Source organism: Anolis carolinensis, chromosome 2, assembly GCF_035594765.1.
Source record: "Anolis carolinensis isolate JA03-04 chromosome 2, rAnoCar3.1.pri, whole genome shotgun sequence".
Taxonomy (NCBI): Eukaryota; Metazoa; Chordata; class Lepidosauria; order Squamata; family Dactyloidae; genus Anolis; species Anolis carolinensis.
The window spans coordinates 98,133,137-98,156,853 of record NC_085842.1 but is presented as its reverse complement, the minus strand read 5'-3'; the positions used below and the strand labels follow the sequence as shown (position 1 = coordinate 98,156,853).

Here is a 23,717-nt window from a genome sequence, read left to right as displayed (position 1 = left end):
ATATAACAGTATGGTGCAGATAAATCTCTTGTCTCTGTGAGGTGGCTAAGTAGATTCCTACAGATCAAGGGGTGGAATATTAATAATTCTTATCATCACTGATATAGCACTGCTGCTCCAAAAGTAGAGCAAACATGGGAATTTGAGAACTGTGAGTATACTGCAAAAGCTCATAGAAACTTTGCCTAAATAGAGGACATAATGACAAACAGGAAGCTATCTTCCTGGTTCTGTTTCTCTGATTAGGTGGCTGATGGAATATATGAAAATGTTATTTTTTTCAGACCATTAGGCAGCACAGTGTTTAATTTAAAGTATGATAATGTACACCACTTGTGTTAAAATAAATTCAAAATATAGCAACATAAAAATAAAAAACCCACAAAACGTTTGATTGCAACTGCAGTGGAAAACAAACTCCTTGGTATTAATATCTGAACACCTGTGAGAATTCACTTTTCTTTTTCTGGCAGGTTCCCTAAATTCTTATTAAATGACAAAATGTTAACCTGATACATCTAGAGAGGAATGGGATGTGATTCTCTGGTTTTTGTACTTGTCCCGGGAAAGCATAATAATGTTGGTGCAAATATTTGCTTTAATAATACTGTGTGAGACAACCATAGAAAAACTATAGTGAAAAGGAAGATAATACTGGGAAGGCTTTCATGATTCCCTAAGAGAAGAAGAAGACCTTCAACCAACCTCCCAAAATTTGTAACAACTGGAATCCATTCTCCTTTTTAAAATCCTTTTTGAAACTTGCTATATGATTTATTTATCTTTCTTGTCAGGTCCTCCCACGACAAACATGTGGCTTGTTCACTCATACCATCTTCTACAATGAATATCCCGGTGGCTCCAGTGAACTGGATAAGATCATTAATGGAGGCGAACTGTTTCTGACTGTGCTACTTAATCCCGTGAGTGTTACTTCAAAAAGAGTTAGAAGGGACCTGGCAGTATATAGAAGACAAGGCTGGGCACAACAGGACTTGCAGGTCACATGTGGACCCAACCTGCCCATCCATGCCAAACTTTCATAGTAAAACATTTTAATTCTATTTGTGCTGGAGAAGATAGCCCCACATGCCTTCTATGGGTCAAGGAAAGCATTTTCAGGCTATTTTGAGGGACCCTTGATCTATTTTAGGCCAGTAGGAGTTTTTTCCTTTCCAAATCCCAACATCATGTCCTGGTTTGGGAAAAATAGTCTTTGGCTAGGCCTAAGTAATGTTGACCCATACAAACCCCAAAGGACACAGAGGGGGATTTTTTTGGTTTTCAAAAAGTCTTAGAAATACTATTTACCAAAAAAAGGGGATATGGGTGGAGAGAGGTGTATCCCTCTCAAGTCCAGTAGAGTCTGTATACAGTCACTGGACCTGATATATTTGTCCATCTCGATATATATGTCCATCTTTTTATGTGGAATCTTGGAATAGTTCAAAATACAAAATAAAATGCTGTATAATAATACAGTAAGATCATTAAGATGAAATTCACTTATTCACAATCGTTAGCATACCAGGAATGAGTTTGAAGGGCAGTTTAACAGAGTAATGGTTAGTTTACTAACTACTGAAATAGTTCGGACTTTAAAATTATATAGCCAAATCACAGACAAGGGGAAAACATGTCTGTATTTCACCTGAAAGAAATCAGAAGCTACAAGGACCTTTGCAGAGGTGTTAAACAGCAACAATGAATAATAATATCTTCTTAAAATGGGGATTACTGGCTTGCTATGCTTGCTGAGAAACTGTGGACAAAATCCTGGTCTCTTAAATATTATCAGTCTGCCTTTATTTAAGATGGTTGCTTGGGAGACATCTAATTAAATGTTATATATGACATCACTGCTGTGTATGTCTGCCTAAGGAGGTCTTTATACAAGAATCCAAGGTCACGGGGTTCAAAATGATGGAGCACACTAGCTTTAGAAATGAACTTCTGCGTGAATGAACTTTGCCTCTTTGGATTCTAAGAGGGCCATGTGATTGACATCATAAAGTAGCCAGACTTTGTTTCAATGGGTATCTTTTCCATGCAACCCATTCAGAGAGTACAGATGCTTCTATTTCCTCTCCAGATTTCTAGGATTTCTTTCTTCCTTGTTGGCTCTTTCTTCCTTTAGAGTTGTTCAGCTTTATGTTCCTTCTTCTCTATATTGTCCTGCGCAAGGAGGTAGGTTTCTGGAGAGCATTGGTGGATGTGTTTGTCTGCGCTGATGGTGTTGTTTGTTTCTGATATATCTATACACCAATCTATTACCACTTCTCATGCAGAGAACAAAGAATGACATTTATTATATGCAAAAATTCTGTACTGTCTTTGAGTTGATAGTTCTAATGAGAGTGGACCTGTTCAGGTGTTTTTTATTATTTATTTTGCCGTTTATATGTAATTTAAGCTCCACTTTTTTTATAGAATTGGCACCATGTTGACATGCCAGTCAGCAATGGCCATAATAGGTTGAGTCTAATTAAGACTAGTGTTTGGATTTAGGCCATAATGATTGATAACAGCTGGCATTACCAGGTCTTTAGTACTGGAGCAATGTCAGCAAATACCTAAGGGAGGGCTATTTGACATCATCAAGTCATTGCCAAATGGTGGGTTCTAAAGTCTGGTGTAGTCGGGAGGATCTCTGAAGATGATTATAAGGTTGGGCAGGCACAGGGAAGAATATATCATTCCTTAGGTGTATTGACTGGAACTGTATAATGCAATGTGAACATTTTACAGCTGGTATCAAAGCAAACTGGCAGCCAGTGCAGATCACTTTGTGTTAGATGTTCATGCCAGTGAAAAGCCTGGCTGTGATATATATGATTTCCTAATAACTTTATTTCTATAAGAGTGACCAGTGATGCAGCAACTTAATGTTTTGGGGGGATGGAGCTATTTTTAATTTGGGAAAAATGGAATTTGTACTTCAATTAACTCATCTGGCATTGCTCAGCTAGTTTACAAATTAGTAGATTTGCCTCTAATATGATGCAGTATTGGTAATGGATTAAAAACGTTTATTGAGTTATATGGATGTAGTAGGGGAGTGTGGTAGCATTGGAATCTTTTTAGTTCAAGGGAAAAGGGCATACAACTGTTAAATAAGCATTTTCCTTCCTGAAGCCAATGGAAATTAGAAGATGGGAAGGGATCATGCCTCAAAACAGTTTTGTTGTCTTTGAATTCAGAATTCATGAAGTCAGATACTTTATTCAACTTCTCAATTATGGAGTGTGTGTTTTGTCATAAGATGTGATAACAGGCTTTTTGTGTGTGGAAAATTGTATTTTCTCCATATGCTGCTGTTTAAAAAAGATAGGATATGGTTCTGAAAAACATATTTAAAAAACAAATGGAGTTCATAACACATGATAGCTAAAAATGGAACTTCTATATTAAGAGATATTTTGCCCATAATTATCATATTTGTGAATTTGTGAATTTCCTCTGTGTGTTTGGCTAATTACAGAAAAAGGGTAGAGGACCTTGATCCAGTGAGCTGTTTTAATGTTTTTAGCCAATGTCAGCCCTTCTGTCTGATCTGTACGCAAAGACATCTAGTGTGATAGTGCAAATGTAGACATAGCAGCCCTACAGAAGGAGGTGAACTACATTTCTGAACATTCTTCATTGTTGGGTATGTTGACTAGAGCTGATGGGAGTTGGGAGTCCCAACATCTGGAAGGGCAGTCCAGTTCTAGAGCATGTGAATTAGTGTGATACTATTTGACCTCAAGGCTTTCTTGAATTGCTATGCTGGGCTGATTATCCATACTGATCACTGTTTCTCCTGTCCCCCCTCTCAATCTCTCCCTGACTTCACCCAATTTCCAGATCAGTATCTTCATGACTCACCTCTCCAATTATGGGAATGACCGTCTCGGTTTGTACACCTTTAGACACTTGGTCCGGTTCCTCAACTCCTGGACAAACTTGAAGTTGCAGACACTGCCACCTGTGCAGCTGGCACAGAAGTATTTCCAGATATTTTCTGAGGAGAAAGATCCTCTTTGGCAAGTATGTGTGTTTACTGCCTACTTGGGGCCTGCACTGTCAGAGATGTCAAGTAAATCTCCGTTGTCTTCTTAGTTTTTTTTTTTTTGAAACCAAACCAAGTAATTGTATGTTATGCAGAACTCTGTAGCGAGTGCAAGAGTGAAGAAAGTGAGCCAAGCATCGATACAGTTGGTAGCAATATTAAAGTGGTGTCCTTGTTCTCCTTTTTTTGTCCCTTGTCTCAGCCCACACCAGTGTGGGTGGGCTGCCTGCCAGATCTGCCCATAGAGGCACTTGGGGCATGTAAGCCAAGACTTTGTGAATCTCCTGTTTTTGATGGATATATATTGTTCTTCATTTCATTTCCTGGAGAAGGCAGGGCAGTGTGCCCATGTTTGAAGAGTCTATTTGTCTTCCAGTTTTAAGATAGAAAACTAAGACGCTTAGAAGTTAACTGTGGAGTGCAAGGTAGGAAGCAGAGTAGCTGAAAAGGCAGTATCCTTTCCTGTTAGCTGTAAATCATATTACCATTTTGCTGGCTTTCAAGGCTCCTCTTTAGTAAGAACAGATTCTTTGATTTGTGGCATGAAAGGCCTCCTTTCCCTTTCCTGTTGTATTTGATCCCCAATACGTGTGCTTTTTAGGATCCCTGTGAAGACAAACGCCACAAGGATATTTGGTCCAAAGAGAAGACCTGTGATCGGTTTCCCAAGCTGCTAATCATTGGCCCCCAGAAAACAGGTCAGCTGGTTCAGTCCTTTGATTTACATGCTTGAACCTAGTTATCTTTGATGTTAGTTTCATCTCTTGATTCTATTTTGAAAGAACTCCTTATGACCAGAATGACTAGCTTCCCCCCTCAATCTTGACAATGTGACTTTGGATCCGTGGACCGTTAATCAGTTTCCTGTCATGACCAATATATGCTTAAGACACAGCCTTGGGAATTTGAACTGAAATATGCAGCAACAGCCTGCTATAAGTAGTAAGTCCCGGTGACGAAGTGTGTTAAAGTACTGAGCTGCTGAACTTGCAGGTTCAAATCTTGAGAGCGGAGTGAGTGCCTGCTGTTGCTCCAGCTTCTGCCAACCTAGCAGTTCGAAAACATGCCAATGTGAGTAGATCAATAGGTACCGCTCTGGCGGGAAGGTAATGGCGCTCCATGCAGTCAAGCCGGCCACATGACCTTGGAGGTGTCTATGGACAACGCCGGCTCTTCGGCTTAGAAATGGAGATGAGCAACAACCCCCAGAGTCAGACATGACTGTACTTAACGTCAGGGGAAACCTTTACCTTTAGGAAGTCCAAGTTGAGGGATCAGACCTTATGAATGAGTTCACACAATTTTTCTACCCGTGGAATGTGAACTGTGCAGAACATTAGGTGAATTACAGCCATGTGCTACTGCAAACAGGGAACAAGAGCTGAAAGGGTAGTTCTGAAGTGAATGGGACCCAAATACAGCACCTGGGTAGCTCATAGCACCCATCATGTTTAAGCCTGTTCCCCCTTTGAGATCCAAGAAGAGTACAGAAACTAGAATACAAACATCTATTAGAGGCTTGGCAGGTGAGAAAGAAGCATCACTTTTCAGGACTGCTCTCTGTTCATTTTCATGTAAAGGTACTACAGCTCTCTACCTGTTCCTGGGGATGCACCCTGACCTGAGCAGTAACTATCCCAGTTCGGAGACTTTTGAAGAGATTCAGTTCTTCAATGGGCATAATTACCACAAAGGCATTGACTGGTAGGCTTCAATTTGCAACAGGGGTTGAATGTGGGACTTACATTGTGGCTTATAGTGGCATTGAAGTGGCATCAGAAACCACATTAGAGCTGGTTCATCTTTGTACAGTCTGCTTAGCCAAAATACTCTGGAAGTATAACAGAACAAAAGAAATTTGTGCATATTTTTATGGTGTTTGTATCTATGTGCTAAGCTTAGTAGTGCTATCTCTATTGCTTTGTCTTCAAATAAATATAGAACTGGTTATGTGCAGCCTGTTTGTTCCTACCAATTCAAGCAGATTTCTGTGTTGCTGCCTTTAAAGCATGTTTTATTTTGCTGAGCTTTACCACAAACAAATAAAGTCACAAGTCTGTTAGACCCTCCCTCCATAATATCCCTGGGGTGGACAACTTTGTCAAACTTCAAGCAATAGACTGCCTCAGCCCCCCCACCTCCAATTTTTTTTTTAAAGTTTAAAATGAAAAGCAAGGGAATCAAATGTGTCATGATTAGATGTTGACCTCTCGGCTTCATTTTTTTGGTATTAGTGGAATCAGATTTGTTTCACAACCTATTTTAAGTCAAAAACTGCCACTCTTGGAAGCATCCAGGAATGGGACCTCCATTTTTGTCTCCCCAGATATTTTCCCCCATGCCAGAGTACATTGTTGGTGTTCTGTGGGCATGAGGCCATAATGAAGAGGTGTGGAGGTCCACTCTTCATTCACTCCAGGCTAATCTTGCATGTTTAGTTTCAATGAAAGGATAGCGATTGTCTGATCTCCCCTCCTAAATCTTGATTTTGGATATTCAAGGTGCATTTGATTGAGATGTAGACTTCTCCGCAATAAATAGCAGCCTGATAATCCTTTGATCCAGAAGAGTACTCTTTCAGTTGTACAATAATCCTGTATGTATAAGCAGCATGAGGCTGACATTCTAAAATGGGATCATCTTAACACGTACATGTAGCTTTGGCTTGATGACTTCAGTTGTCTGTCAACACTGCATAGTGATATCAGTTTCATGCTGCTTTCACTGCCATGGCTCCATCCTACACCGGATGCATAGTTTAGTGAAATAGTTAGAATTCTCTGTGAGAGACCAGTAGTACCTGTCCACAGGGAATTCTTGAGTACACATTGAAACTATGTATCCCAAAGTCTATGATTGATACCTGTGATAGCTATAGTATCATACTTAAAAATCTGTACTGCAGATGAACTCTGGGTTCATCTGGAATTTTTGTCAAACAGAGGGAGCCTTGGATATCTCCAAGTTCTTGATTTTATTACAAACTGGTATGCATCAATACAAGTAAGCATTTGGGATGGAACTGAAAGTTTTGGTTTGGGACCCACCTACCTTTGTGACCGCATCTCCCTCTATAACTCGTCCTCTTCGTTCATCCGGTAGGGCCCTTCTATTGCTCCCGCCACCATACCAGACTCGGTTGGTGGGGATGAGGGAGTGGGCCTTCTCTATTGTTGCTCCCCGGATCTGGAATTCCCTTCCGGAGGAAATCCGGCAAGCACCCACCCTGGCTTCCTTCAAAAAGCTGCTTAAAACCTGGCTCTTCCGCTGCGCCTTTGGATAACCGAGCCCATAGCTATAGTAGTTGCACAGGCCATCTCTTTGACTTGAAACACTGCACTTTATTCCTCTGCCCCAAAGCATCTTAGAATATAACATTGCACTTTAGTTCTAGTGGCCCATCCAGGCCATCCTCTCCTCCATCCCAGTTGTCTTTTTTCTTCTTCTGTGATTCATATATTATTTGAGTGATTATATTGCTTCTGTTTATGTGATTGTTTTAGTCAATTGTTCAGTTTTTTTTGTATTCTTAAAGCGTTTTATAGTGTTTTCAGTGTTTTATTGTACAATGTTTTATGCTGATTTTATATTGGAAACCGCCCTGAGTCCCTTTCGGGAGAGAGGGCGGTATACAAATAAACTTTTACTTACTTACTTACTCTGTTGCCTTCATTTATTTCTATTTTTCTCTTTCTTCACTGACATTTCTTTAAGGTACATGGAGTTTTTCCCCATCCCTTCCAACACCACTTCTGACTTCTATTTTGAGAAGAGTGCCAATTATTTTGACTCGGAAGTAGCACCCAGGCGGGCGGCCGCACTACTTTCCAAGGCTAAAATAATCACCATCCTCATTAATCCAGCCGATAGAGCATACTCATGGTATCAGGTAAGGTGTCCGGTGGAGGAGGAGTTGGTACCTCTTTTCTTTAAAATATTATGAGTTTTTGCTAAGGCATTGAACAATGGGTTGAGAGCTATACACTCTTACCTTTTTCGTTTGGTTATTTGGTGGGAAAAAATAAGTGGTGTACCCTATACTGACAGAAGTGGATGTGGTAGTTTCTTGCCATACTTTAAAAATTTAGGAGTGCGCTTTATTTGATACACTGCATCAAAATACATTACAATTTCAAAAATTAAAGAAAAACAAAAACAAAAAAGAAAGTGTAAAAGAAAGTAAAAAAGCAGCTCCCAGCCTCCTTTTTGATCATTGTGTGTGTAAATAAGTGATTGTATCCATTTCTGCGTAACTTGGAAACTTTGAAGACGATTGTTAACTGATTCCTAAAATCTAAGTTTCTTTCTACACTTAAACACACAGAACAGCCAGAAGTCGTTTTGCATCATATGATGGGCTCCGTGGGACTATGTCCTTAGACTTGCTGCGCCCCCTAACCTCCGCAGGGGTGGAGGACTTATGAAAATGGTCCGCCCCAGGAAACTTATGGATCTGGATGGATTCCTGACAGCTCTTGGGGAGCTTCCCGCCACTTTAGCTGGTGATCCTGTCGATGCTCTGGTCACTCTCTGGAACAAGGAGGTGACTAGGGCAATAGACACGATTGCTCCAGAACTTCACCTCTTGAGTACCCGAGCTAAACCATCTCCTTGGTTCAGCGAGGAGCTGGCAGCGATGAAGCAAAAGAAGAGGGAACTAGAGAGCGTGTGGCATTTAGAGCCTAACTACTCAAACCAAACACGGCTATGTTCCTATCTTAGGACATATGCCACTGCAATAGCTAGTATTGCGTCCGCAAAGAACCGTCCAGCGGAGCTGTTTCGAGTTGTCAGAAGTTTGTTATATCCCGTCCCCCAAGACGGGATCCCTGACAACTTGGCAGCCTGCTGTGAAGCATGTGCTCGGTTCTTTGCGGACAAAGTCACTTTGATCCGTTCTGGCTTTGACACCATATTAACGGCAACTTCCGAGGATGTAACACGAGCACCTGCTTGTCCCATTTTGATGGATTCTTGTGAATTGATTCAGCCTGAGGACGTGGACAAGGTGCTTGGAGAGGTGAGGGCTACCACATGCATCCTAGACCCCTGCCCATCCTGGCTGGTGAGACAAGCGGGATTGGCTGAGTGGGTGAAGGTGGTGGTGAATGTCTCCTTTCGGGAGGCAAATTTCCAGCGAGCCTCAAAACTGCTGTTGATAAAGCCATCACTGGACCCCACTCAATTGGACAGCTATCGGCCTATTTCCAATCTCCCCTTTTTGGGCAAGGTGGAATGTATGGTGGCTGGACAACTCCAGGCATTCTTGGTAGACACTGATGATCTAGATCCGGTGCAGTCTGGCTTCAGGCTGGGGTATGGTACTGAGACAGCCTTGGTCGCCTTAGTAGATGATCTACGCAGGGAACTGGACAGGAGGAGTGTGTCCATGCTGGTTCTGCTGGACCTCTCAGCAGCCTTTGATACCGTCGATCATGGTATCCTGGGGCGCCTTGCCGAGATGGGTCTCGGAGGTACTGTCTTACAGTGGCTCCGGTCCTTCCTGGAGGGTCGTTCCCAGATGGTGTCACTGGGGGACACCTGTTTGGCCCCACAACCATTGACTAGTGGGGTCCCGCAGGGTTCAGTACTGTCCCCCATGTTGTTTAACATATAGATGATGTCCAGCTCTGTCACTCCTTCCCACCTGTCACTAAGGAGGCTGTTCAGGTCCTGAACCGGTGTCTGGCCGCTGTGTTGGACTGGATGAGGGTGAACAAATTGAAATTGAATCCAGACAAGACAGAGGTCCTCCTGGTCAGTCGTAGGGTTACAGCCTGTGTTGGACGGGGTCGCACTCCCCCTGAAGACACAGGTTCGCAGTCTGGGTGTTCTCCTGGACTCATCACTGAGCCTGGAACCCCCAGGTTTCAGTGGTGACCAGGGAGCATTCACACAATTGAGACTTGTGCGCCAGCTGCGCCCGCACCTTGGGAAGTCTGACTTAGCCATGGCGGTCCACGCTCTGGTTACATCCCATTTGGATTACTGCAATGCTCTCTACGTGGGGTTGCCTTTGAAGACGGCCTGGAAGCTCCAATTAGAACAACGGGCGGCAGCCAGATTAATAACTGGGGTGACATACAGGGAGCATACCCCCCCCCCCCCCGCTAAGCCAGCTCCACTGGCTGCCGATATGCTACCGAGCCCAATTCAAAGTGCTGGTCTTGGCCTATAAAGCCCTAAATGGTTCTGGCCCAATTTACCTGACCAAACGTATCTCCTCCTATGAGCCATCAAGAACCCTAAGATCATCTGGAGAGGCCCTGCACTCGGTCCCACCTGCCTCACAAGTGCGGTGGGAATGAGGGACAGGGCCTTCTCGGTAGTGCCCCCCCCCCAGCTGTAGAACACCTTCCCTAGCAACACCCGACAAGCCCCAACTCTTCTGGGCTTCAGAAAAGCGTTAAAGACGTGGCTGTGTGCCCAAGCATTTAATGAATAATCATCAGTCGTCATGGTCTGAATTAAGGTTTATGTATGACGTTCCGGAATAATGGATCTAATTATATATATGTTTTTAAGGTTTTATGATGTATTTTAATAATATTATTATTAAATAATAATATTATTAATGGATCTATATCTATTGTTTTGATTGTGTTTTTTGGGCATTAAATTTTGCCAATTTCTGTAAGCCGCCCTGAGTCCCCTCGGGTGAGAAAGGCGAGGTATATATGTTGTAAATAAATAAATAAACTGAGGTGTATAGAAACCCAGGGGAGGGGGGGGGGGCTGCATCTGTTGAGGTCCATCTTTGAGGGTTTTGAACAGATCAAGCGTTATTAATGCCCCTCTCATATTCTCACCTCTCAGTATTACAGCATATTCACTTTCAGTAGTCTATTCACTCTAAACATTAGAACCGAAAATCACCATTTCATGTTCTTTTTCCCCCTTTTCTCTTTCACAGCTGTGCATCCATTATTCCAAGTAGAAAAGGTTCTACTTTGAAATGAATTCTAATCTTTAAAATTAATAAACATGCCTCCATATTACTCACATTTGTAATACACATTAAATGAACATGTCCCTGTTGCCATTGCTTAAACAATACACTGGATGTGAAACATAAACTGTTTGAAATACAAACGTCATTCTAGGCAAAGCGTTGTTTTTCATCACAGAAATCCCTCCCCCAACATTGATAAGAGTTAATCTCTCTTGACATAGTTTTCTCAGTTCCACTCCATCTTATTTTAATTATTTTAAGTCAAAATACAGTCCACGTTTGTGTTGACTCATGTGAGTGACTGGCCCATGAAGAAGTCTTATCACTGAAATGCAGTCTTGGGGCTATCGCTGCTGTGGTTGTGTTTTTTCTCCCACAAAATGCACTAAAGTGTTGTCTCTCTCATAGCACCAACGGGCACATGATGACCCAGTTGCCCTGAAGTACACCTTTCATGAGGTCATTACAGCTGGGCCTGAGGCCTCTCAGAAGCTCCGGACGTTGCAGAATCGCTGCCTTGTGCCAGGCTGGTATGCCACCCACATTGAACGCTGGTTGAATAATTTCCATGCCAACCAGGTAGGAGATGATTATCAAGTTTTCTGTTCTACTCAAAACATAGAAGGGGAAAGGACTAGAAGCGTTTGAGATGGCAATTACTCTATGAAATAATCTTCTTAGGTCTGGTTTTTGTTTATTGGAATTTTGGTAGAAACTTGCTGTGGATCCTGCATTGTGTATCAAGTCTATAAAGGAAGGAGCTATGTGAACTTGATAACACATGTGACTGTCTTCTATCAAGATTGCTAGCCTTTGAAAATAAGGAAGGTTTGTCAATATGTGTATCATACCTGTGGAATCGGCACTTATGCAGAACAACTTATTGGAAGCTTCTAGATAGCTTAGTCTGAGTGGTAGATAGCTAAGCTTTAGCAGCAACCCTGCTGCCTCCCTTTGAAGATCTTGTGATCAGCACCATTTCCTCAGTTTGTTACCCATCTCAGTGGTAGTATCTGCCAGATAATCTCTAGATTTAACTTCTCTGCTTTCCCTTTTGTTGTACTTTTCTGATGTGTCTCTGCCTGGCCTTTTTCTGGTAAATTTGCTTTTCTATTCCCAACTTAAAGGTTGGTGGTTTAAATTCAGGGAGCGGGGTGAGCTTCCTCTGTTAGCCCCAGCTTCTGCCAACCTAGCAGTTCGAAAACATGCAAATATGAGTAGATCAATAGGTACCACTTTGGCGGGAAGGCCCACATGACTTTGGAGGCGTCTACGGACAAAGCCGCTCTTCGGCTTGGAAATGGAGATGAGCATCACCCCCCAGAGTCAGACATGGCAAGACTTAATGTCAGGGGGAAACCTTTACCATTTACTATTACTGTGTGTGTGAAGCACAGTAGACCACAATAAAGAAAAACAGATTGTTTACTCCTAACTTGTTATTTCAATGGTTATCTGGCCATTCACACAATCCACTCTGCCTCTCTTTGGTGGTCTATTGTTGGCTCTTCATGTTTTGCCACTGAGTAAACCGAGGAAATAGCATTGATCACAGGCATTTAGAAGGGAGGGGTGAGCTAATGCTAAAACTAAGCTATCTAAAAGGTATGGATGGGCTGCTCTGCACAAGTATAGATTCCATGTGTGTGAAGAAGAAAAGTTGCAAGTAAATAAACTTCTTATTGATTTAGCCCCTTTGATGGTTTCTGTTAAAAGAACAAGCAGTGTATCGTGCAAAAGCTCTTTCCATGTGGATCTGGCACAATCATTTTAGGGTGGAAAAAAAATTGGGATTTCAATGTGGAAAAGTCTAATAACCTGTGCTCGGTGGGCAATAAAAAGGACTTGCTGAACTCTTCCAAAAATCCTGATTCAGGCCACAGAATGAGAAGATTTCTCTGGCTTGGTATGCCAAACACTTAAGAACCAGACTGTTGCCATTCCTGTGTTGGTGAGGATTTTATGCTCTTGCATCATTAACTTGCATCTTGTCCACAATGTGTCTGCCTGTACAGACATATGCTTGTGTTGATCAGCATGCTTATCTTGATTAGGGGCTGCAAAGGGACATTTAAATTGCCATTAATGATGTCATGGAGTAGGAGAAACCAAACAGATAAGGCACGAAGACACACATGTTGGAAAGTCTGTACTTGATCTGTACTTGAAAGCTCTTTTCCATAGGTGCAGGTTGATTTAATGTTTGTGAGAAGATGGACACCCCTCTTGTCACAATAAGGTTGAAAGTAATCCACCTTCTACTTACTAGAGCTTGCTTCTACATGAACACACTTTGGATAGTTTTCAAATATTTAAGAATAAAGTCACAGGAAGGATGTATATGCTTCCTGTTTATGGTGCACAAGGGTGTTAACCATTAAGTGTTTTCTTAGCTTCCTTGATACTTCGTATTGGATAGTACCTGTTGCATTGTGTTGTTTTAAGCTGGTACATGTTTGCCGTAGTATGTTGGAATATGGCCTTAGTTCTTTTGGAGAGATAGGGCGGAATAGAAATAAAGTTTTATATTTATTATTATTATTATTATTATTATTATTATTATTATTATTATTATTATTATTATTATTATTATTATAGTAAGACACAGCCAACAAGATAGATATGCTGGATTTCGTATCACAAAATCACAAGTCGAACACTTCCCAAGTGTCTAGGACTGTGTGATGTATTTTCGGATGATGCGTGCAGATCCCAGTAGGGTGGCCTTTTGCAGTTGTCAGATTGTAATTTTGTCAATGTCTATTGTTTCCAAATGCCGGCTGAGATCTTTTGGCACGGTACCCAGTTTGCCCATCACCACCGGGACCACCTGCACTGGTTTCTGCCAGAATCTTTGAAGTTCAATCTTGAGGTCCTGATAGCGGCTGAGCTTTTCCTGTTGTTTTTCGTCAATGCGACTGTCACCTGGGATGGCAACATCAATGATCCAAACCTTTTTCTTTTCCACAACTGTGATGTCTGGTGTGTTGTGTTCCAGAACTTTGTCAGTCTGGATTCGGAAGTCCCACAGTATCTTTGCGTGCTCATTTTCCAATACTTTTGCAGGTTTGTGATCCCACCAGTTCTTTGCTGCTGGGAGGTGGTACTTGAGGCATAAGTTCCAATGAATCATTTGAGCCACATAGTTGTGCCTTTGTTTGTAGTCTGTCTGTGCGGTTTTCTTACAGCAGCTGAGGACATGATCAATGGTTTCATCGGTTATTATTATTATTATTATTATTATTATTATTATTATTATTATTATTGACACAAAGACATAGTATGACAAACAAGATATATATTCTGGATTTAGTATAACAAAATCACAAGACGAACACTTCCCAAGTGTTTAGGACTGTGTGGTGTATTTTCGGATGATTCGTGCAGATCCCAGTAAGGTGGCTTTTTGCAGTTGACAGATTGTAATTTTGTTAATGTTTATTACTACTACTACTACTACTACTACTACTACTACATGGTGGTAGATAGCTTGTACTTGATGTTCATTTGAAAGAAGAAGCATATGCCTTTGAATAAATTCAACACCACTAGAAACATTGGCATTTTCTATGATACATGTATACTATCTTGTCAGATGATTTCTGTTTTTTACTTTAGCAGTTAAGCATCAGCAAAAATGAGGTAACAGTTTTAAAAATGAAAAAGAATCGCATTTTAATGGGCACATTTAGATTAACATTTGGCAAGGTTTTTAAATTATTTTTAATACAAATTCTCATAAATAACACCTACTGGATCAGATGCTGAGGTTGAGATTACATGTTACTTAGAAACTGCCCATCACAATTTGTACTCCAGAATCCAAAATTATCCATTTGGGTGGCTGAGATAGTGACACCTTTGCTTTCTGACGGTATAGTGTATATATACTCTATTTCATGCATATAGTGTGTTAAGCTCCTTTCAGGACATAAGTGCAAGGTGTATATAAAACATAAATGAATTACATAGTCACATTTGGGTCCCATCTCCAAGAAATCTCATTATGTACATAGATGCAAATATAATTACTCCAAAATCTGGAAAATAAATCCAAATAAATCCAAAACCACACTTCTGGTCCCAAGCATTTTGGATAAGGCATATTCAACCCGTATAGTGGAGATGGATCATTATACTGATAGTGAGTTAGCAAGAACGGAAGTTCTTTCCTTGGATCCAAATTAAGAAAATGCCATAGATATAGCTCAGTAATATAAGTAGGCTTCAAAAATAGCAGGACACATGGGCAAGTGGCACACCAGTTGTCTAGCAGTCCTTTGCTCTCTCTGCACTTACGGAAGGAGGAGGAGACTGCTAGCCATGAGCTGCCTGTTTATCAAATGCATTGCTTCTATGTGGAGGCAAATGTTTGTGAAGCTGAGTCAGTATGGGAAGTCTGGCTCAGACATTCAGGACAGGCTCCCACGCTGCCTTGGCTCTGTGGACCCCACTGGCGGAAAGCCAGGTTTTTGACAAACCGGCAGCTCACAGCTGGTAGCCGGCTCCTGCTGCTTGTGCCATGGCTTTTCCTCACTGGCCCTGCCGCCCCTTCCTGTATCGACATTGCCGCTGCCTCTGCCTCCCCTAGTAGTGAAACTCTGTCCCTGGAGCTATATGATCTCAGCCATTGTTCCAAGTCTGCGATAAAATGGTTTACTGTGGCATCGGGAAGTAGCATTTGTTCATGAATGTAAAGTAATTACTGACTGTAAGGCTTTTTCCCCCTCCAGCCAGCCCTGTGCACTTGGGACTGGATAAAATAGAAATGGAACTAAACTTGCAAAGCCTGGGTGTGTTGCTTCTGTTCTTCTCCAGTGAAGTGAGCAGAGGCTGGGTCATTAATTGTTCCTGCTTTAGCCCTTTACCAAGGCTGAGAAGAGGAGACAAGCCACCTCTGTTGTCCCAAAGGCTCTCTATTTGTGGCTAAGGGTGATTGTGCTTTGAACCACAGTTGAACCTAAGGAGATTTATAGGGCAGTTCTTTCTTTTCTACCCTTATTCTTTCTCTCTTCCCCTCTCTTTCAGATTCTTGTTTTGGATGGCAAATTGCTACGCACAGAACCAGCTAAAGTAATGGAAGTAGTCCAGAAATTCCTTGGCGTGACAAACATCATAGATTACCACAAAACTTTAGCGTAAGTCCTTCCCATCTGTTCCTTTTGAGCCACTGCAGTCTGTGAAAGTACATCCTGAAGCCTGTTTGACTGGCTGTGTAGATTTCTCTCTCTTGCCACAGAGGAATCAAGAACTCTAACTTAGGACCTTGCTAAGAACCTTGCTTATTAATCTAAAATCATGTCAAATCCAGTCATTTTATCTATATGTATTTATAATTACACATACAATTCGACCATTGCTTCTCCATTCTCAAGCTGTCCTGAAATGCTTTTTAATGGGGGAGGGATGAAATTAAGCTACTTTTAGACGTGTTTGGATACACTCTGCAATCACAATCCATAGTGCCTATCTCACATCTAGAGTTGTTTATGTGAAGCAGTACATGTCTGATGAATAAATCCAAATGACTGAACTCCCATCCTGCAAATAAATTGTACTCATAAAAATTCTGGCCTATTGTAAATTATAAAATTTTATTCCATTCAATATAGTAATTAATTATGCATTGGCCCATATCTTTATCTGTCTCTCATTGTATCTTTAACAGATAGCTTGTATAGAGGAGCTTTAAGTGATCTTTGTAGATGATTTAATGTAAAGGACATATATGTAAAAAGTAATTGCAAATTCAGAATTTAATATATTTGTAAAAGCTGACTGCAATAAGTGTGTGTCAAATTTTTGAGGCAGAGTGGAAGAAGCAAAGTGATATAATCATATATCCTATATCCATTACTCATTAAATCAGTCAATCAATCAGTGTGTGATACTTCCAAAGTTAGTAGAAAGGCAAACTTAATGCATGGTAATCTCTCCCTCCCTCCTCCCTACATTTGATTGCCATTGTGGCTTTTTAGAGTTGTTCTGCAGCTGAGCTTGGAGCAGAAATATTACAAAGTGACAAGTAATAACAGACTAGATCCACATAATCCATGACTAATAAAATACAACAGATATTGAACATCTCCACTGATGTTACTGCATGTAGCTGCTAAATAATTCTAAGTTGCAGAGAAAGAGGGCAAGGGCAGTTTGGGTGTCACTGTCTGCTCATGCTTCCTTATGGCTTGCTACTTTTGTAGGTTTGATCCCAAAAAAGGATTCTGGTGCCAACTACTGGAGGGAGGAAAAACCAAGTGCTTGGGCAAAAGTAAAGGACGGAAGTACCCAGAGATGGATTTAGATGTAAGTATCTTACACCTTGCAGTGGTAAGACTGGAATTCTTCCTTCTCAAGACCTTTTGGACGTCTTGGGATGATTGATGATGAAACCACTGAACTGGCTCATCTGAGTTGCACAGAACAGAGACCTCATTCACACTCAAGGATTCATTGTGAAAGATCTCCTATTCATATCAGGCTCCCTCCCGTTGTTGGTAGAGATCTGCAGGAATTTTCCTGGTAGCTACGATTTTCAGTTATTCTAATTTTTAATCAGCTGTCAGGTTTCCCTGATTTCATTTTTTTAAACAATGCCATTAGTTTTAGTTCTTGGTTTTATTGGATCTGCCTTTACTATAAACGATTTTGAGATTTTAAAATGAAGAGCAATATAGAAGCATTCTTCAAGTGCTATTCTTTAAAAATAATGAAAAAAGAAAGAAAAGAAAGAAGGAAAACTATTTAACCCTGAGAAGATTCTGTGTTTCTTCAGAAAATATCTGAATGATGGGGATTGGGGTAGAGCCAGTGAAGTGGATTCTTCTCATATTAAGCTGGGACTAACAATGGGAGCTCACCCCGCTTCCCAGATTCGAAACACTGGCCTTTTGGTTAGCAAGTTCAGCAGTTCAGTGGTTTAATCTGCTGCATCACTGGGAGCTCAAAGTACATGAAGCTGACTACTGCAGTTGAATGCATTTTTTTTAGAAAGCTCATCTCTATCAGGGTTAGGAGCCCTTTCAGCTGTTGCTGAATCCCATTTCGCATTGTCTGTTGCAAGCTATGGTGAAATTGAAGTTCATCAATCACTGAAGGATTACAGGTTTCTTTATTTTTTGTGCTTTACATAATGCATGAAGTACCTCTTAAAGAAAGGATATTTTGAGCAATCAAATGGGTGCTTGCCAAGGTGGATATTCTTGCTAAATATTCTCCAGGCAGAATCTGAGCAGGAAGGTTGCAAAGCACTTGGGTTGATTCCATTTCATCAACCCAGATGCAGCCAGTTCTTGTCTACAAAACTTTCCTTGGGGTTTGCCCAGTTGGTGGTGACAGTTCCTTAGACAACAAGAACTTGATGGGACTCTTGTCATTGCATGGTTATTTGAATGGAGAAACACGCATGCACTTGCAATGTTTGGACAATTTAGTAATTTTGTACTTGGTGTTCCAGAGTTGAGTACCACTTGCATCATCCTTAAGGAACTGGCATTTGCCTACTGGGGTGTTATAGGAGCTGTAGATGAGTCCCATGTTATTGGCAGGAAAGGGGACATTTCAGCATCACTATATAGCGTACTGGAACTTTGCAAAACAAGTGACAGAAGAGCTGGTGTACAAGGAGGTGATTTTGTTGGAACCTGCTACTTTGATTTGGCTCCTATGTGGATTAGGATGGGCTGGCAAGTGAGAATGAGGAAATCTAGCACCTGTGAGTGCCCAAATAAATCTTTTCCAATATTTATGTGTTAATTGGCCATACATGTGGCCCTCTCGGATTCAGAATACATAACATAATCAGTGGCATTTTGCTAACTTACCTCTTTTTCTTTCCATTGCAGTCAAGAGCTTTCTTGAGAGACTATTATAGGGACCACAACATAGAGTTATCCAAGCTACTGTATAAAATGGGCCAGACACTGCCAACGTGGTTGCGAGAGGAACTCCAGAATACTAGATAACCACTTTGTATCTGTCCTGTATTGAGCAATAGTAAAGTGAGTCCATGGTGAGGATCTCAGAAGTGTACGCCGAGACAAAATGACATGATACAGTGGGGGTTGTTCAGCCAGGGAAGAAGCATTTTGAGCAATATCACTCATGGTCGTCTGGTGGCAAATGGAAAAATGGGCCCATAGAGTTAACATTGTAGCTTGGAAGAAGTCAACCACCTGAAACCTGCCGGAGTTGAACACTAGCTATGTCCCAGAGGCCAAGTCAACATTACACAGACCTCGTCTGCCTTCCCTAGGAGCCATGCTTTACTGCTAGAATTGAGGCTGCCTCCCAGTCTGTAATGCCACTTCCTGGTGAAGAGAATCCATGATGGATCTGCTCTTTTCTCCACACTTCAGTCCCAACATCTGATATAGTATTACAGCCAGAAGTCTCCTTCTCCTCACATGGCGGAGTTAAGAAAATGGCATCACTACAAGAGCGGATTAGTAATAGTTCTTGCACCGTATCAGTTGAGAGAGGGACATCACGAGTAATATGAACTTGGAACCAGATGCAGGCCCTGCTGCAAGCTCGGACCTAATTATGCAATTTGGACTCAGACTGAGACTGGACTGAGATGGTGTTAATGGAGTACAGTTCTTAGCAAAAAGAGATGTTCTGTTTGTTTCGTTTTTTTTAAATACAAGGTGACTTTGAAAGACTTTGGTGCTGGCAATATTTAGATTATCCCAGATGGATTATTTATTTCCATCTTCTTATTTTAAGGTTGTAATTGGGTGAAGGGGGAGGAATATGGGTGGGATTAACCATTCACCTGGCAAAGTGCTTAGTGCAGGAGATCTTGCTCCAGAAAGTTATCCTGCCATGTCCTTCTCATACGTCTCTCTCTACATTTTAAACACAAGGTAATTCCTATGGTTGAAGACGGGGATTATTCTAGCTACTTCTAGTACACATGACCTACCAGCTCAGAATAACACAGTGTTATCCAGATTTGAATTATGTGTGTTGAAAAGATTGCTTACAAACAGTGAAGTTCTAAAGCATTATAACAACAGTCTTTTAGTAACTTCTGTCTTAAGCTTTCTTTTGTGGGGCAGGGACATTCCAGAGTTGTGTTTCAGGTAATAGGGGTTTATTTTACTCCCTTTTATAATTGAAAAGTGGCCCCTTGATTAGTTCATATGCTGCCATGAAGTCCTTGTATGAGAAGGACATTAAGGGTTGAGTCTATTCCCACAAGTTGAGCTGAGTCCTCCCTTCCAGTATTTCCAATTGGAGCTGGAACTGAGAAAGCCTGTTAAAGACAGCAGCTGTAGTTTGTAACATGTATATGTATATATAATGAATTTACAAACAGGCTATGGGTGGTAGTGTCATTGGGTATATGAATGGGTTCTTGCTCATTAACATGTTGAGGAGAACAACAAATGGTTTTGTCAATTTATACTCATTCAGCCTTCCTCATGACTTCATGGGAGAAAGTATGTAAGCCTTGCTGCTCATTGGAACTGGGAAGCCTGAGAGGTTGGAGGAGTCAAAGAATTTTCAGAAAGGCTCCTTAGTGGTGGGATTCATGCTCTAGAGTATAACAGTCCTTTGAGATAACAACCCCAAAAATCCTTAATTGTAAAGCCAGTGGAATGGGCTTGCTAGATCAGGAACTCAAGTGTAAGCATAGAAAATGTACTGGAATGGGGAGAGGGGGTTTATTGATGTTTATCTCACCAGATCGCCTTTGTGCTATTGCTTGAGATCTACCCGAAAGCATCTAGCTGGTCATTGCTGGAAACAATGTGCTGAACTGGCTGGATCCAGATGGTGTTCTCTTTCCTCCTTTCTCCTATGAAGTATCCTTCATACTAGCTACCATCTGATGGTTGCCAGTCAAATACTGTCTTCCCCTCCACTGTGCCTGAGCGCCATCTCATGGGTCAGCCTAAAAATTACAGATGGCCTTTCATTTTTTCTCATTGCTTTTGTTTAAACAGCTGTATCAATAAGAGAAATGCAACCGGAATACAAGAAGCATTTCAGAATTTGAATTGGAGTGCTGTCGTGATAATGCCTCTTTTAAAAATAGTATTTCACCTGTGGCCTTCTATACCAAGAGACTTTGAAAATATGCTGGCAGCGAAAAGATGTTTTCTCCCTAGGCACATAAGTCCAGATAAACCACTTTTCCATGTAGGAAGATCATAGCAAACTGCACTGATGTAGGGTTTCCTACACCTGATATATGTAAGGAGCAGGAAGTTGGTAGGTGCATTTGAGCATTTACTGCTGACATGACTCCAAGCCCACATGAGAAACCTAGTATATGAAGTCTGTACATTTTCACAATGTGAAAGGAGACGGTGGACCTTCCTTATTCGCAAACTGAGTGACTCGGCAGAGGTATTGTAACCATGATTGCTAGAACAGAGATGCTCCAGCCTGAGAAGAGTGAGAAGGATCCTTGCCGTGCCCTGGTGTGTTTCTGTTTGAGAACCTTTTCTTGGAGGAGATGACAACTGGGCTTCACTGCTCTTCCAAACATATTGGCAGTGATTATCTGAAATTAAGTTTATAATTCAGTTCAACAATGTTTCAGTTTAGAGCAAGAGATGGGTTTAGTGAAATGGATTCTACACAACACTGTTATGCTCCTTTACCCGTGGAATGTAATTTGCAGCTTAAGAGATGGAGACTCCTTAAAACCCCAGTCCCGTTCCTGACCTGGTTGTCTCTGTGGGCTCCCCTCTCAGATGTGTAAATGGACATCCAAGCCTCATTTGTCTGTCTGAAGGATGAGTGCGAAGGCCCTTGGGAGAGACCTCCAGAAACCACTTTAGCAGATGAGCTGCAGCAGGCATTGTTCATGCTCATGCGTACTGCTGTCTCTGTCTTTCTTAAATAACAAAATGATGTAGAAGTCTTAGAAGCTTAATGCTAGCTCCTGAAACATGCATTCTACAAATGTATGGCATCACATCGCCAAAGTGACAACTGCAACTTAAACAGAAAAAAACCCTAAAGTTACATAAGCTCATTGTTTGGGAAAGTATTAATTTAAACTGCTCTCATGTGCTGATGTGATTTAGCCTATAATGAGTGAAGAGAAATTTGCCTCTCCCACTTGGTCAGTCAGTCAGCAAGCGTCACAAGGCAACATTTTCCCTAGTTGAGCAGACTTTAAGAAGGACAAATTTTGTATTATTGCAGTGCTTTCTTTTTTCCATAATGAAAGGAGGAGCCCTTGAGGGGTTTCCATTTTTATGTTTGCATGAGATTCTGTATGGTTTCCCATTGACTGAAGGGTATCTTCATGGTGGGAGGGAGGAATGAGGACGGAATACTTTTAAGAGTCTTTCTCCCATATTTTTAATCTGTACTTGAACTCATTTTGGGTTCAGAAAATTGTGTCACTAATGTAAGGTCCTGTTGAACTAACTGCTAATAAAATGGGGTTATCTGTTTTTAGACATCTGTGTCACTTGTTTTTCTCTTCTACTTTTTGGAGAGTGAATTTTAAACAGATAATATAATCTTACTATAATTTTCAAGGCCTAGTAAGCCAGTCAGTCTTTTTAAATCAGTGGTGGCTAAATTTCAAATCCAAGACTGCATCTGCTCCCCAAAGATGTCTAGCCCCTCTAGATATGGGAGAAAATGAAAATTTTCCCAAAAAAAGTGGTGGAAAGAACAAGCATTCTTTTCTGTTTGAAAAGCATTTGTTTCTTTGTATGATACAGTAGAGTCTCACTTATCCAACACTCACTTATCCAACGTTCTGGATTATCCAACGCATTTTTGTAGTCAATGTTTTCAATATATCATGATATTTTGGTGCTAAATTCGTAAATACAATAATTACTACATAGCATTACTGCGCATTGAACTACTTTTTCTGTCAAATTTGTTATATAACATGATGTTTTGGTGCTTAATTTGTAAAATCGTAACCTAATTTTATGTTTAATAGGCTTTTCCTTATTATCCAACATATTCACTTATCCAACGTTCTGCCAGCCCGTTTACGTTGGATAAGTGAGACTCTACTGTATATGTAATTGCTATATAATGATACAATTTTGTTTGGCATAATACCTTCACAGTAACAGTTCAAAGTAGACAATAGCAGAGAGACTTTTCTAAATTATCTAACTTTTGTTACAGCTGAACTCTAAAAGGAACCTCTTTGATTTTGCCACAACATTTGGAGCCAACAAAAAAAAAATAAATAGCAAAAATCACTAACATGAATAAAAAAGAGAAAATTATTTTGTCTCCTTGGTTTTCACATTGTCAAGCGGACATTAAGCATCCATTCCCATTGTAAGAACTGAAAAGGATACAGGTCAGAAACTAAAAATTGCAGTGGTGAAAAACTGTACATTGTCCTATTTTAAAGTCTTCCTGCTATATAGTTTTTAAAAATAACTTTTGGTCAATAAATACATGAACACATCTTCAATATTTTATTAATCATTCTAGAAATATTCCACAATTTATTTCTCTCCCCCCCTTTTTTTTTCCTGAAAAAAAAATTGATTAAAAAAATCTGTATTGATTAGTTTTCTTTTCACCCCCTGAATTTTCATATTTCTGCCTTGCATTGTTTCACACCATAAATACCAACTTTCCAAATTCAGATGCTTGTTTTCTGCTGCCCTGGAGACTAGGATGCAGAACAATGGCTTCAAACTACAGGAAAGGAGATTCCACCTGAACATTAGGAAGAATTTCCTCACAGTGAGAGCTGTTCGGCAG

The 23,717-nt window shown here is 40.8% G+C and overlaps 1 protein-coding gene across 1 annotated transcript in view; it reads left to right on the top strand.

Moving 5' to 3' along the window:
• The window catches only part of ndst1 (N-deacetylase and N-sulfotransferase 1), a 108,575-nt gene extending 86,146 nt beyond the window's left edge, over positions 1–22,429 (top strand). Inside the window, exons 7-15 of the mRNA XM_062970281.1 lie at positions 795–923; positions 3,847–4,029; positions 4,653–4,749; positions 5,632–5,755; positions 7,766–7,940; positions 11,412–11,582; positions 16,032–16,141; positions 17,207–17,309; positions 18,848–22,429. Coding sequence (XP_062826351.1) covers positions 795–923; positions 3,847–4,029; positions 4,653–4,749; positions 5,632–5,755; positions 7,766–7,940; positions 11,412–11,582; positions 16,032–16,141; positions 17,207–17,309; positions 18,848–18,967 — 1,212 coding nt within the window. The 3' untranslated portion in view covers positions 18,968–22,429. The remainder of the gene's footprint in view (positions 1–794; positions 924–3,846; positions 4,030–4,652; positions 4,750–5,631; positions 5,756–7,765; positions 7,941–11,411; positions 11,583–16,031; positions 16,142–17,206; positions 17,310–18,847) is intronic.
• Positions 22,430–23,717: the final 1,288 nt, after the last annotated feature.